Here is a 15,105-nt window from a genome sequence, read left to right on the forward strand (position 1 = left end):
GTGATGATGATGAAGGAAAAAAGGTGGGCACCTTTACCCATCTTGGTTTAGTTTTAGGCGCCCAGCGTGGGCTCTTTTGGCTGCGTGACCACTGCATCTCCTCCACTGGAGAGCTCCAAGGTGAAAGTCACGCTTCAGGTTGTCACGCGCCATCCAGGGGACGTGCTTCCAAATCTACAGCCCAAGTTCAGCGCTCTAAAAGATCAAGCAAATATCTTTTGGTGCTTCAACTTTTAACCTTGACTCTGTTTCTAGAGTCATCTCTCTATGCAGAGATAATCTGACTCTTTAAACTATTCATCTCCAGCTTCTGTCTTCTCTACAAACTGGAGCTCTTCTTTCCCTTCTTCGCCCCTCGTCCTTGATAACGAGGCCAGCGGCTTATCATCGCATCACATCGCCTTGCATCGTCTCGCCTCTTCACATTCAACTCAACTCAACCTCAATCACGTTCAACTGAGAGTGCATGCACGTGATCGTTTTAAAATATCTCTTCACTGCACTCTGCACTCTCTTTTATCCATTTTTTTCTATCTTTCAGATACAACAAAGGCACTCATCCCCCAAGTTCTATATAAGGTACTTCTCATGAGAACGGTACCTCTTCTCATGAAACTAACCCGCACAATACCCTTCTTGAACTGCATCCTGCAAGTAGCCGCCTGCCACCTGCGGCCTTCATAAAGGATGGCTACAAATGGTATATTCCTCTCCTCCAATCAATATCTTCCCAGTTCCTCAACCGACAACTTCCCATTTCATCCTGTTCCATCTCATGAATCAGAATCAGAGCTAACTTCATCCAGGTCAACCATCTCACTCTGCAAACGGTGTTCCACCATGGAATCCAGTTGCTCTACTGCAGCCAAACCAGAGGGCTGTTTCAACTCCGAACCTCGTAAACTCCGGGCAGGGCCAGTTCTCGCCATCTCTCCATCATGCTCACCCGGCTCAGAGAATGCAGCCCAGACCTCAAATGAACATGAACATGCACAACAACTCCATGGTCTTTCAGTTCTCCAGTCCTAATGATACTCCATCTGCTGGCCCCTCCAGTAGATCATCCACTCCAGGTAGTAGTTGTGCCAATGGTTTCAACGGTGCAGGCCACTTCATTGAGCGTGCGAATAATGTTCAGCATCGCTCTGTCGTTCCTCAACCAAAGCGAAGGAGAACCGAAGACAGCGAGGGAGTTCACAATTTTATGACTCCTCCAGCACAGGGCGGAAGTGGAATTCTGGGTCAATATGTTACGGACAAACGCAAAGAAGCCAATAGTGCAACTGCGTCACCAGCCATGACAGTTGATCTCACTAGTGGTAAGTCCCGTCGAGAGTCACTTTATGCAATGTTACTAACACGACCAGGAAATGACGACGAGGATGTAGTCGTTCAAGATCCCCGCGAGGAAGAGGTTTGCTACGGAATGATCAAGGCTTCATTGGGCTGCACTCGAGTCCCTTCGCCAAAGCCAGGCACCCAACAGAGTGTCTGGGGTCCAAACTATCAACCTGCAATCAAAGTTGTGCTCAAGCGGCAGGTCGGTGATACCTCGCTTAAGATACAAGCCTACGACCACACACGACAGATCATTGGTCTGGTAGAAAACCAAGGTGCTCGTGCCGTTGCGCCTCTTCTCGACTCAAACATTCACCTGAGAACGGACAGCCGAATCCCGCCGCAGCCAAAGAAGCCCGGCGAGGAGCCTGGCCAGCCCACCTCACGATCCTATACCCTCGACATCGTCATGTATGGGCCCATCAAGTACGCTAGGAACGTAGGCGCTCATCTGAGCAAGTTTGGCCTGAAGTTGCTGGCCCCTTATCTTGTTCAGAAGGGAATTCGTGTTCAGAACCCTCATGTTCTCGAATATCGTCCCCCACCTCCAAAAGTATATTCTACTGTGCCTACAAACGATGGGCAAAATGCCTCTTACACCAGCACCTTCAACAACCGAACCGTGGAGGAGATTCGTTCAGAAGTTATGGGCGTCTTCGATTCCCTCACACGAAACGATGATTTGCCGGAGATGGAACCTAGCCAGGATATCCTGACGCCTCTGCTTAAGCATCAGAAGCAAGGATTGTTCTTCATGATGACCAGAGAAAAGCCCCGGGAGGCGCAGGCATATGAAAAGACTATGGTTTCCTTCTGGCAAGACAAATTTGGCCCCGCCGGCCAGCGGATATACTTCAACGTTATCACTGGTCAAAACCAGGCCAGGCCACCAGCGGAAACTCGGGGAGGAATTCTGGCTGACATGATGGGCCTTGGTAAAACGCTCAGTATTTTGTCCTTGATCACGACATCCACCGATGCTGCGTATGAGTGGGAACGACAAGCACCTGTCCAGCCAGAAGCGCCCGAGCAGAAACCGACGAAACACGAGGTTCTCTCCCAGCAGCCGACTCTTGCCTTGACTCCGTTGATGAGGAACGCAAAGACCACCTTGCTTGTGTGCCCTCTCAGTACGGTAACAAACTGGGAGGAACAGATCAAGCAACACATTCGACCTGGTGCTCTCGACTACCACATTTATCACGGCCCAAACAGAATCAAGGACCCTGCAAGACTCGCAAACTTCGACCTCGTGATTACCACCTATGGTTCTGTATCGAATGAACTCAGTTCTCGTCGAAAGAAGAAGGATGGCCAATATCCATTGGAACAGATTGGCTGGTTCAGGATTGTGCTGGATGAAGCTCACATGATTCGTGAACACAGCACTCTCCAGTTCAAGGCCATCTGTCGACTGCAGGCAGACCGACGCTGGGCCGTCACCGGTACACCCGTGCAGAACCGGTTGGACGATCTTGCTGCCCTATTGGCCTTCCTTCGACTGCACCCATTCCACGATCGATCCAAGTTCCTTCGATACATTGTGGAGCCATTCAAGGCATGCGATCCTGAGATCGTGCCCAAACTCCGAATCCTCGTAGATACAATCACGTTACGTCGATTGAAAGACAAGATTGACCTGCCTCCTCGAGAGGACCTTGTGGTGAGACTTGATTTCAGTCCCGAGGAACGCAGCATCTACGACTTGTTCGCAAAGAATGCGCAGGATCGAGTCAAGGTGCTCGCTGGAACTAATAATGGCCAGGCACTGGGCGGTAATACCTACATCCACATTCTCAAGGCAATTCTACGACTTCGACTACTCTGCGCGCACGGAAAGGATTTACTCAATGACGCCGACCTAGATACATTGCAAGGAATGTCGGCAGAGATGGCAATCGACATTGATGATGATGATGATGACGACAAACCAGCACTCTCTGATCAGAAAGCACACGAGATGTTTACATTGATGCAAGAGACCAACAACGACGCATGCATTCAATGCAGCAGGAGGATCAGCTCCAACGAGAGCTCTAATATTGAAACAGAAGGCCAGGATGATATTCTGGGTTTCATGACGCCTTGTTTCCATGTCATTTGCCGAAACTGCATCAAAACGTTTAAGGAACGGGCCAAAGCTCTGATGCCAGAGGGCGAGAACAGCGGATATTGTCCAGTCTGCAATGCCTACGTGAGACATGCTTTCGTACAGCTTCACCGAAGGGAGGTGGACGCGGAGCATGACGGTCCAGCCAAGCCCAAGTCACGAAATGCTGTCAAGAATTTCGACAAGTATGACGGCCCGCATACAAAGACTCGCGCTTTGATCGAAGATCTCCTGAAGTCCAAGGCAGCGAGTGAGGCAAACCCGTCTGAACCTCCGTACAAATCGGTAGTTTTCTCAGGCTGGACTTCTCATCTGGACCTCATTGAGCTTGCACTCAACGCCAACGAGATCGTGTTCACCAGGCTCGACGGCAGTATGAGCCGCACACAACGAACCACCGCCATGGACAGATTTCGCGAGGACAGCACTGTCCATGTGATCTTGGTATCAATCATGGCAGGTGGTCTGGGTCTGAACTTGACTGCTGGAAACAGCGTATACGTGATGGAACCGCAATACAACCCAGCCGCCGAGGCTCAGGCTATCGACCGTGTCCATCGGCTGGGGCAGAAGCGGCCTGTCCGCACCGTTCGATACATCATGCGGGACAGTTTTGAAGAGAAGATGCTGGAGCTTCAGGAGAAGAAGATGAAGCTTGCCAGCTTGAGCATGGATGGCCAAAACAGGAGCTTAGACAAGGCGGAGGCAGCTCGGCAAAAGTTGATGGATCTGCGTAGTCTTTTCAAATGAGTGACGAACAAGCCTCAGTCCCGTTGGGTACTGGAGCATTAATGACCGCATGAGACGGGAGTTTTCGGTGTGCTTTTCTTCCTTATCTACTTAGTTATTTTCTCTCAAGGCCTTTTTCTCAACTCACTGGAAGTGAGTCGTTTCGGGCTCGAGTAGCATCATCCTGAGCGTGAGCGCTCAGGCATCATGGGATGTGTTACTTTTTTTGTTCTTCGTTCTCGGGCAAGGCTATACACCTGGCTCTCACGAGATGGTTTGTTCTTCTTATATTGCATTATGGGATCATGGGCTGGGAATGGGATGGGGTGGCAAGCGTTGAGTGGCATGCGGTACTACAAAATACGACCCTGGGATTTGCTGCATGGCGTACCTGGGGGAAACAGGCTTTTCAGTGGGAGATCAATGGGAATATGGGGCCTTATGATATAGACAATCAATGAAGTTTTTCAGTAGATCTTTGACCTCGAGAAAAATCAGGCGCATGTCAGGGTTGAAAAGTTGTTTGGTGGTATCTTATTCTGATAATGATCCTAATCTACTGATCCCTATAACGCCCCTTTGCCATCGCCTTTTGTCTAGCAAGACTTATAGTTTAGGTTGACTCGTCCTCCTGCCGTAGTCCAGCATACTCTGTACCCTGATTCGCAGTGCTCAAGCGCGCACACAGACTCAACAGGACTACTGTCTCAGTAGCAGCATAATGGTTCAGTGCATCAAGCAAGATCTGCAGATGTCGACTGAAATTGCCCTCCCATTTACGGATGATCTCAAAGAGATTGTCAATACGGGCATCTACCTCAGCGTTACCAGCCGAGGCAGCAGAGGTGTCATGATGAGCTGATGTTGAGCCGCGTTGTACCGTCTTTGTCATCTGGAATCGCTTCCATTGATCTGCTGTCATGGTTGGGGGCTTGTTATTGCCTGATAGGTCTGGGTCTGACTTTTCGAGCTCACGAGTGAGCCAGTTTGTGTAGGCAGCGAAGATGGTACATGTCTGCATGAGTTTGGAATGGATCTGGAAGACAAGTTAGTCATTGAACAAGGATTAATTGGCAAAAGAGGAAGTCTTACCCTCAAAAGCTTGCTGTTGGTGAGCATGCACTCCTTGAGGCATGTATCCAAAAAGTCGACATGATCCTGCATCAACTCATCGACAGTCCGTGTTGGCACTCCTAAACTCGAGTCCATAGGCTCATCCTTTGTCTTTAGACGTGACATGAACTTGTTCCAGTTTGGTTCGATGACTTCAGCCGTACAAAAGTAGAGGAGTTGTTGTACAAATACCAACATGCGGGCACGAAGTGTCCAAACACGTCGCTTCCAGATCTCAAGTTTTCGCAAAGCACCCTTGTGTGCCCAGCTAATACCCCGAGTCTGTGTTTGCCATGTGGTTGAGAGTTGCGATTCAAGATAGCGGAGTGAAAGGAGATAGCGGAAGAGAGCTTGGTATCGCCATACTGTCTTTCGACTGATGACGAGCGAGACAGGGAAAGGAACGGAGTAGTCAAGTTGCAGGGATGTGAAGCCAACAGCGTTCTTATCATTCTCAATAGGCTGATTAGCAACAGGCTGGAGCGCCTCTCCCTGCTCAATACCCGTGATGTTAACAACACGCTGCAGAGCCTTTGTGAGAACGATCTCATTCATTTCCACCTTGACATCCTCCTTGAACGGATCAAGAGAGACAAGACTTCCGGGCTGACGCAGGACAAGATCCAGTAAAGATTGCAGCTTGCCGGTGTTAACAGACTTGACGGGTTTGCGCAACTCTGAGGCGCCCAGCTCGAGGAAATAGGAGAAGTAGTCTGAGGGATCGAGGAAGAAGTAGTGCTTGAGGGATCGTAGACGAGCAGGTAGAGAGTGAGCTGTGAGGAGAAGTTGCATGAGAGATTCGTTGGCGTGGGCGTAAGCATTGTTGACGTTTTCGAGGAAGCGGTTGTCGTCGAAAGAGGCTGGTACGTCTTTTGAGACTTTGCTCACATCGACGCCACCACATTCGCGGACAACGTTGAGATACTTGCCCGCTAATAGAACTTTGTCCTTGACACCCTCGAGTTGTGGAGGAACATCATGATCTCGTATTGTGTATCTCCTCTCCCAATATTCATCAGTGTAATCTTGTTCCAATCTCTCACGTTTAATGCTCTTTTGTTCCTTGATGAGGAACTCGGCATGAGGGTCATGGATTCCACCATGATGAAGCCATTCGTTAAGCATAACCATGTAAGGTTTGCTGGCGTCCCGCAATAATGTCGTTAACAACGCCCGAGCTGAAGGGTCGCCTGATAAAGATTCGAGACGTTTTGTGATTAAACCCAGGACCACGCCGCCTTTGCAAATCTTCTTGCCTGTCATGTTGCCTGGTACCAACTCGCCTCCGTCTCGAAGCGTCTCGAGAATGTTCTCAAAATCATCAGCACTATCTTCAGATTCGTCGGTTTCGTCGTCGAGAAGAGCGTTCTTTTTAAGTAGTTCATGAGCGAGTGAGTACAGCTGTAGCATCATCTGACTTGTGGACATGGTATGAATGTTGAGCACATGAACTGTGAAAGTGTCGCTAGTGAGGAACTGCGTTTCGAGCTGTGCAATCATGACTAGATAGTCATGCAGAAACTTGCGTATTGATGCGCAGAGAGCATGGTTCACTGCACCAAACTCTTCCCGGCTCTGGACATCGACAAAAGCTTCTAGGGCAGAATAATATGTTGCCATCTTGAGCATTGACTGTGTCAGGTCCTGCAGACTCGGGTCAAGGCCAGGTAACGTTCTGAAACTCGGTCCAGATAATCTGTCTCTCTCTTCGTTCGGGTTATACCCTTTGGCGAATCTGATATACTGTCCTTCATATCCCATGAATACAAAGAGTAGATCCTCCACTATAGCGGCTTCTTGGAGCTCCAGGCTTAGTTCGCCTAGAGGTTTCGGTTGAGGAGCTTGAGGTACGGTCGACGCTAGAGGAGGTATTGATATTCGTGATGCTAGAGGAGCTGTCGTATGCGGTAGGAGAGTTACTTCGGGGTTCCATGGTGCTTCAGATTGTCAGTTTCGGGGCCTTGAGGCTTATTTGGAGAGTAGAGACAGACCCAGTGGAGTCTCGGCTCTCGACTGCCGAGCTTCAGGAGTGTCGTGTCTAGGTGCTTTGGATGTAGCCCTACTCTCTGAAGGAGCGTTTCTTCGATGTGATCGTTCTGGACTTGTATTTCTTGGGACTGCACGCTCAAGGTGGGCTTCAAAAGTACGCTCCGTCACCCTCCTCGTCTCAAAGCGCCGCTCCTCCTCGTTGCGACTCGATGTCCTCGGGTTCCCTGAAGCGGATCGCTTATGAACATTTGAGAAAGTGGACTGGGTCGTCGAAGGAGGACCCTTGCGAGAATCGGAGCGCTCGCCCTTGAGGTTGGTCGATACGCGGGGCCTTTCGTCGCGATAATCGTTGGCGCTGGTTCGGCCCGATGCTCGTGGTGCGCCGGAAGCCATTGTGTGGCCGGGCTACATCTGAAAAGAGAAACTTTGGGTGAGGTTTCTCTTATGAAGGTTGTGGTAGAGAGTTTGGTTGTGGTTGTAGTTGTAGTCGGCTCAGGTCTAGTAGCTAGAGGTTGTTGATTTGGGGGAGCTGTAAGTGTTTGTGCCCAATCGAATTGCGCGACGAGTTCCGACGCGACGTGGGGTACATACAGCTACCTAAACAATACAGAATATGTAAAAGCAGGCTGTTATGCTTGGAAACTATTTAAAATAAGCAGTCTGTCTTTTTACCAAGCAATCATAATAGCAGTCTAACAGCTATAACCAGAAATACATTTGCTAAGATATAGATCGTAGCTATACCATGCCTAGTAGCCCTCTATTATCGTCATGTCGAATTGTGGCGGTGAAACTGTGGCTAAGCAATTACAGAAGGCTCCAGCTTCAAACGTTAGTGTGCAGCGCGGCTACGTAGGCGGACTGCTTGCCTGCAACTCCACCAGAGCTCACATCCTCACTCCCATCATCCATTGACTTGCTCTCTCCTTCAGCCTTCCCACTCTCGACTACTCAGCAGGCAATTCGACTTCTCGCCCACGAATTCAACTCGCCATATCCACTTGGATACTTCTATTCACGAACTCGGCCTCTTCATATACCAGGAAATCTTCCGCCCTTGTCTAGCCTAGCTATCACCACTACACACAAACCGCCAAGATGTTTATGGCAAGATCTGAATACGGCATGTCCACCTTTTCCCCCTGAAGCTGAATGCTCTCCATACTCAGAACGTCAACTAACATCTGCGCCAGACCGAGGCATCAACACCTTCTCCCCCGAAGGTCGTCTCTTCCAGGTCGAATACTCTCTCGAGGCCATCAAGCTCGGCTCCACGGCCATCGGCGTAGCCACATCCGAGGGTGTTATCCTCGGCGTCGAGAAGCGCGTCACCTCGACCCTCCTCGAGACCTCCTCCGTCGAGAAGATCGTCGAGATCGACCGCCACATCGGCTGCGCCATGTCAGGTCTCCAGGCCGATGCCCGCTCCATGGTCGAGCACGCCCGTGTCGAGAGCCAGTCCCACGCCTTCAACTACAACGAGCCCCTCCGTGTCGAGAGCTGCACCCAGGCCATCTGCGATCTTGCCCTGCGCTTCGGTGAGGGTGCTGATGGTGAGGAGACTATCATGAGTCGTCCCTTTGGTGTGGCTCTGCTCATTGCTGGCTTTGATGAGGATGGTCCTCAACTGTTCCACGCCGAGCCCAGTGGTACCTTTTACCGCTACGATGCCAAGGCTATTGGCTCTGGTTCCGAAGGCGCTCAGGCTGAGCTACAGAACGAATACCACAAGGTACATTTACAAAGCTACAGCCCTTTAGAGGCAGCAAAACTGACATTTTCATAGTCTTTGACGCTCACAGACGCAGAGACCCTTGTTCTAAAGACATTGAAGCAGGTCATGGAGGAGAAGCTTGATGCCAAGAACGTGCAGTTGGCCAGCGTAACCAAGGAGAAGGGCTTCAGAATATACACAGATGAGGAGATGGCCACAGTCGTGGAGCGACTGCCAGCCAACTAAGGATGTTACTCATGAATCAAGAGAAATTACGAATAGACACAAGAGAAACCCACTTTCGGGTTAGTGACGAGCACACAAACCACCACAACCTAGCTCATCAGGCGATGTTTTCACAGAGGTTTTGACGGAAACATCGAGGGCCTCACAAGAAGAGGGCCAGAATTATGTATCATTAATGTAGTAGGGGCACTCGCCAACTGCGGTTCCGCCAGACTTCCAACGTTGCTTCAGGTTGAACGAATTTCGTGAATATTGCTTCCATCCCTTTTTTCCGATTTTCCAGATCGCTAAACGATACCTGAACTTGATCTTCAAGGCACTAATCAAGGAGCAGAGCATACGCTGCATTATAAAAAAGTCCCAGAAACTTGATATCCATATTATATAACAAGCCAGTTCATGCTATACATTGCTTCAATTGTCATCCTTAAGATCAAGAAATTCGAGATCTCGCTCAACACTGAGTAGGCCCAACGCAAGCGAAGCCCGTTCTGCCTTGGGTATTTGGATACGACGAACTTCGCCTGTCTCGACTTCGTGTATGAATCGATCGATTTGTCGTGGGTTCTGCCACCTTGCGACAGGCACTGGTTCGGTCTCCGGGGCACGCTGGTACGGAGGACCACGACCAAGCTGCGCGGCCTTGATCCAAGAGGATTCGCATCCAGTGGCAATACGTTCTGCTGATTGCCATCCTGTCAATCGAGTGATGTCCCGTAAGTGACGTATCACCCAATGCCGCTGTTTCTCATCTTGATACTATGAAGGTGTTAGTGAGCTGCCTTGTCAAGGGTCTGTAGCTGGCAAACATACCTCAATCGCTGCTACGAAAAGGCAGAAGCAACTCTCGATGAACGCAGCACTGACAAGGGTTGTGATCTCCGTTGCCTGTGAAACGTCTTCCGACAAGCCAGCCGCTATTCGGCCCAGTTTGTTCGAATATGGACCTGTCTGTCGTGCTGACATGCCAGCTGCTTGCATCGCCGCAGGAGGCATCGAAGGGTGGCATCGAACAAGATTTATCATGCCCATATAAAAGTTCATCCAGATTCCAGCAACAGAAAACGTCCGATATTGCATCGTCATTCCGAATGGCGAGTCTCGTTTGTCTGAGAACTCTGGCTTGAGCGGTTGAAACTCTGGTCCTAAGCTGCTTTCATATGCTTCGAAGCCCCGCTTGATGGACTCCCACTCCTCAAGGGCAGCCTGGTAACTCGCGTCTGCATCGTGATCCTCTGTAGAGTCACTCTGGGGCGATGTCTCACGGGGTGGTGTAAAACCTCTTGGTACGTGGAACTTTCCATCCGTAGGAACGATACCAGGGAATGATGGTGGTGAACTGCCACCAGCTCCAGGAGGAGGTCCCCTGGCGAGACTTGCTTTTCGTTTTCTTGAAATATCTTTTGAAGAAAAATCTGCAAGCCTGCCAAGTAAAAGCATAAGATGATCATACGATCCATATCTGTGAACCACGCATTAGCAACAACCGGGTGTATATGGTGAATCTCACTTACATAGCTTCAAGTTTCGAAATTGGCGCCCTGGGAGGACACTGAGACCAAGATTCGTAGTTCATGCTGTAACAGTAAGCTTTAAGATCGAATAAAGAATACGTGAAGGGAGCTTACAAGAGTCTGGTACCCGCCAGCATGCTCTGATACACATCCATTTTGCAATACCACCAGAATAAATCTCGGATGTTTTCGTAGTGCTCGATATCTCTATCGGTCACCGTCCGAGATAGGTCTATTGGTTGTTTTACCCCAAGTCCATAGTCCTCTGCCGCTATATGCTGGCCCGAAATTGCCTGCAGCAGGCTGTAATCCAGGTCATTGAGTTCGCTCTGAGAGGGGATACTCAAACCCGGGAAGAAGCTGTCCATTTGATTCTGGTTCTGTGCGTCTTTTTCTGCCTGTTTGTAACGCTTGACTGGCAAATATTTCCTTGACATCTGTCTAAGGGGTATTTCGCTAAACAAGATTCTGGCACCAAGAAGATGATTACACCATTTGGTATGATCCGATGACCAAACCTCAAAATACGACAACAACAGTGTCGCGGCTACTGTTGCAGGTTGTGTTCGTCTGAGGGGTGTGTTGACGTTTCGAGCTATTCGGCGAATTGCCAAGTGATAGTGTTTCATTGCAGCTGTGGCCGGTATGTTTTGCAGCTTTGCAATTTGCAAGGCGCCCAAGGCAAGCATAGAGTGAAGCAACGCGGGGTGGTTCAAAGATATGACGGGGAAGGTGTCTTGGTAATAATTAATAACAGATATCAATGCTGTCATGGAGGATATATGACTTACAGCTCCAAAGATTATTAGCCCCTTTCGGGGTAGGGTCGAAAGAGTTCTCGCCAGTATGATCAAAAGGATGCCTTTCATACAATGACATGCTTGGGCCGGTAACTTGGATAAAGTGCATGAAGATTTGCAACATTGCAGGGTCCTTGAGTTCCGTTATCCGAGCTGTAGCTGTATAATCAGAGAGAATATTGCACTGAGCAAATGTCGAAAAGGTTCGGACTCGTGTGCCGTTTGTGTCCCACGTTCCATTGAACTGCTTCATGACAGGTCCAAGAACTTGCCGAGGATCTTGAACCTCATCGTCTGATTCACCCATCGAAGCATCATCCTCCGGCATTTCATAGTCGTCATAGTCGAAGTCAGGTTCAGGTATTCTGTGGTTCAGCTCCTCCATCCTTTCTCTCTTGATGGCAACAGGTTCCGGCTGGCTACTACCCGCGTAGGGGAGACCATCTTGTCCGTCGAGATGAGGTCCCTCATAGTGTTGTCGAGCGTCAGGGGGCGGCCTAGCATATCCCATCGGAGGCTCAGGAGGCATCATACCGTTCGGTTGGTGATATGGATGAGGCATTGATGGGGCGTTGAAATCGTAGGGATTTGGGGGCATGGTTTCTTGTCCATGAATATAATGCCCGTAGGGTGCCGGTTGGTGTCCATGATAGCCAAAGGAAGGTGGCTTAGGAGCAATTATGGGCAATGGGCCCTGAGAGGTCTTCGCTTGTAAGTGGGGGACAAGGTGCGTAGATCCAGGAGGATAATAAGCAGGTCCAAAAGGGCCTCCTTGTATCGCACCCATAGGGTCCTTGAAGATAACACGTTGGTTGTAGCCCTCGCAATGGCGTTTGGATTTGATACAGTTGTTGCATATCGGCCTTCCTTCGTCACATTTTATTCGACGCTTGCGACAAGCTGTTGTCAAGCTTGCATTAGTATCATTGTTCTCGAGTCACACTTACAAGGGGGAGATCGATCAACTCACTTAAACATCCGGTCTTTGTCCTTTTGCGAATATTGTTCCTTTTGCGATCTGTCTCTTCTCTTGATTCATCCTGCTGGTTGGAGTTTGCAGGGGCCTTTTGGTTCGCAGACGTAGACGACGATCCAGTTTCTTGATCCATGATGAGGGGAGGAAACACAGTACGCAGGTTCCAAATAATTTTCGATCCGCAAAAATCTCTATGTTGAGTGGCAATCTTACATGACGTTGATGAGTGTGAAGGTCTGTGGTTCAAGCTTGAATCTTAAGCCATGTTATCGAACGGCACTAGTTGTATTTTGCAGAGGAACGAACAATGGAATGCCGACTGAAGTGGTCTTGGGACTGTTGGCTAGAAGTTAGAGTCAAATCGATCAGGAAAAGAAAATGGCGAATGGAACGGAATTACAGATTGGGACGAGAGATATAAATGGTGGCAGAAATATGACTTGGGATATCGGGAGTAGAAAACGGGAGGTTGCATACAATGAGATTGACTCAAGGGGGAGAAGAAATGATGTACTGTAGTTCGGTCAAGGATTGCGGAAGAGGAAGCCAGAAGAGAAGGCAGAGCGTAGAACAAGACAGCGGCTCAGGGTTTGGGAGTAGTCTATCAGTTGACTTATGGGGAAGCTTCTGGAGGCAAGTAATGGAGCAACTGAAACATGCTTGTGTAACTCGAGAGTCGGCGGTTTGCCAATTCAACTGGGCCGTCGGAGCGAGAGCTTGTCTGGTCTGGTCTGTTCTTGGTCCCCTTGTGGGTTGAAGTATGGCCGGCGACAGGGACTCACTTCAACTGCGGGCCAGGTCTAGATGACGAACTTGTGCTCAGTGCTTTGTCTTGCCCATCTGCGAGGTGAACAGTGAGCTTAGGATATGCTGTCTGAGTTGACCTGCTGTCTCTTATAATAGATATTGTCTGGTTTATCTCCCTTGGGTTCTTTTTATAGCCAAAGAGACAGACAGATGGATCATCTACCTCTGGCCGTGGGGAAGAAAGAGGGGTTCAGTTGGTTCGATTGTAGTAGATGATGAGTTCCCAAAAGTGTCCAAGTTTGTAGTAAAGTGATTTGGTGAGGAACGAGAAAGGGCCGAGGAAGGGCAGCGCAGCACGGATGCCGGAGATACTGGAGGAGATAAGTCACCAAAGTACCGAGGCCAACAGAGAGTAAAGTAAAGCACAGTAGCTTGTTAGGGTCAAGTTGAATTTAGACGAAAAGAGAGGTCAAAGATAGGATAACTATATGTGGTAACCAGGTCGGACAGTGGTGGAGTGGATGAATGGGGTTTATGGATGCTTGTGGTGGTTCTCGCCGTGTAGTGTAGTGTAGTGGGGGGGCGATAGCGTCTGGGCGTAAATTGGCAGGCTACTAAGGTCTCTCGAGAGGTCTCATAGCACACTTGTTCTTCTTACACAGTGCAGTGATCCCCCAAATGCCGGGCCCAATCAGATAATAGATTAAAATACAAGAACCCGGTTTACGGTGTTGGTAAGCTGCGTTAGGCCTTCTAATTCAAGTGATGAACCTATCACGGAGGAAAAGAATAGCAGGGTACAATGCAGTAGCCGTACAGTGGAGGTGATAAGATCCGTGGAGTGGACTCAGTGGAGAGGAGAGAAAAAGGGTGCCGAGGGCCCCGGTGGAAATGCCGGCAACTTCCTAATTCTATTACCCCAGATCAAAATTAGATCTGAGCATCTGATGAGTCTGAGGCAGAAAAAGCAGAGTCAAAGCAACTCTAGGGTCAGGGTAGGGTAAGGATTAGGGGTGGGTATCACCAGGAGAAGCAAATGCAGTGCAATGGAGAGACACCAAAAATGTATTTTTGCCTGAATATGAACCAACATAAAGTCCTAGGTTCCTTCGGTGACCATCATCATCAACTTGCTTTTTATAGACGAGGATGGATGATCAACAGCAGCACCTTTGAGGCACAGCAAAGGACGAGTCCGCCTTGTTTCTGTGATGATGATATCTCGAGTTGAAAATAGAAAGAAAAAGACACTGTTGCACCACCCGAGAAAAGAACTGACAAAGAAATCTGTAACAAATCATGATATCAGTGGTACACATACTCAAGAGAGCAAAACAAGTCCTTGCAGCAATCACAGGCACAGGCAAAGTGATCAACATCGGCATCTCTCTTCTGAGGTAGTTTGCTTTTTTAGCAAATGAACAGGGTTCATGACTGAACCAAACAGACCAAGTCATCTCAAGAGGCTAACAAGGACACGACCTTCCGGATGAGATGTTCCAGATGCCGACCGATACCAAATACGCTGCTGTACTGTGCCGTACTGTAGCATTGAGAAGGGGTTTCAGAGCCGCGCTTAGGGGGGAACTGCCGCTTCATCATAGCATGCATATCACGTTGGGAACTTGGCTTTGACTTGAGGGACAGGCGCTAAAAGGCCAAGACACCAAAACACATCACCGTTCCCTCTTTTGCTTCCAAGAGACAAGTACTGCCGGTAGAGCAAAAATGTCTTTGAAATTAGCGTGGGAGTGGATTCCAATGTCTAAAACCTGTCAGTTGCAGAACTGAGTTAGTCCAATGCAAATCCCGTCTTGGAACGGAGGGTG

At 49.2% G+C, this 15,105-nt stretch overlaps 4 protein-coding genes across 8 annotated transcripts; 2 read left to right on the forward strand and 2 right to left on the reverse strand.

The window, feature by feature from the left end:
• Positions 1-163: 163 nt before the first annotated feature.
• Positions 164-4,755, forward strand: FOIG_08093 (uncharacterized protein). Of its 2 annotated transcripts, XM_031207975.1 has the most exons (3): positions 164-700; positions 807-1,319; positions 1,368-4,755. In XM_031207975.1, the coding sequence occupies exons 1-3, from the start codon at positions 688-690 to the stop codon at positions 4,196-4,198; spliced, it is 3,357 nt and encodes a 1,118-aa protein (XP_031062109.1). In that variant the 5' UTR covers positions 164-687; the 3' UTR covers positions 4,199-4,755. The 2 variants fall into 2 exon arrangements, with proteins under 2 accessions (XP_031062109.1, XP_031062110.1); XM_031207976.1 differs by lacking the exon at positions 164-700 and having other exon boundaries at positions 737-1,319.
• Positions 4,674-7,956, reverse strand: FOIG_08094 (uncharacterized protein). Of its 2 annotated transcripts, XM_031207977.1 has the most exons (3): positions 7,282-7,956; positions 5,270-7,227; positions 4,674-5,213 (listed from the first exon to the last, which is right to left on the reverse strand). In XM_031207977.1, exons 1-3 carry the CDS (start codon positions 7,670-7,672, stop codon positions 4,791-4,793), a joined length of 2,772 nt encoding a protein of 923 aa, XP_031062111.1. In that variant the 5' UTR covers positions 7,673-7,956; the 3' UTR covers positions 4,674-4,790. The 2 variants fall into 2 exon arrangements, with proteins under 2 accessions (XP_031062111.1, XP_031062112.1); XM_031207978.1 differs by having other exon boundaries at positions 5,270-7,874.
• Positions 7,957-8,140: 184 nt separating this feature from the next.
• FOIG_08095 (proteasome component PUP2) lies at positions 8,141-10,075 on the forward strand. Its single transcript, XM_031207979.1, has 3 exons — positions 8,141-8,402; positions 8,473-9,011; positions 9,066-10,075. The coding sequence occupies exons 1-3, from the start codon at positions 8,378-8,380 to the stop codon at positions 9,237-9,239; spliced, it is 738 nt and encodes a 245-aa protein (XP_031062113.1). The 5' UTR covers positions 8,141-8,377; the 3' UTR covers positions 9,240-10,075.
• On the reverse strand, positions 9,338-13,814 carry FOIG_08096 (uncharacterized protein). 3 transcript variants are annotated; one of them, XM_031207980.1, is made up of 7 exons: positions 13,007-13,814; positions 12,524-12,865; positions 11,545-12,453; positions 10,868-11,489; positions 10,754-10,816; positions 10,053-10,701; positions 9,338-9,998 (listed from the first exon to the last, which is right to left on the reverse strand). In XM_031207980.1, exons 2-7 carry the CDS (start codon positions 12,660-12,662, stop codon positions 9,654-9,656), a joined length of 2,727 nt encoding a protein of 908 aa, XP_031062114.1. In that variant the 5' UTR covers positions 12,663-12,865; positions 13,007-13,814; the 3' UTR covers positions 9,338-9,653. The 3 variants fall into 3 exon arrangements, with proteins under 3 accessions (XP_031062114.1, XP_031062116.1, XP_031062115.1); XM_031207982.1 differs by having other exon boundaries at positions 11,545-12,865; XM_031207981.1 differs by having other exon boundaries at positions 11,545-12,865; positions 12,930-13,814.
• Positions 13,815-15,105: the final 1,291 nt, after the last annotated feature.

The sequence above is a fragment of the Fusarium odoratissimum genome (genome assembly GCF_000260195.1).
Source record: "Fusarium odoratissimum NRRL 54006 unplaced genomic scaffold supercont1.12, whole genome shotgun sequence".
Classification (NCBI taxonomy): domain Eukaryota; kingdom Fungi; phylum Ascomycota; class Sordariomycetes; order Hypocreales; family Nectriaceae; genus Fusarium; species Fusarium odoratissimum.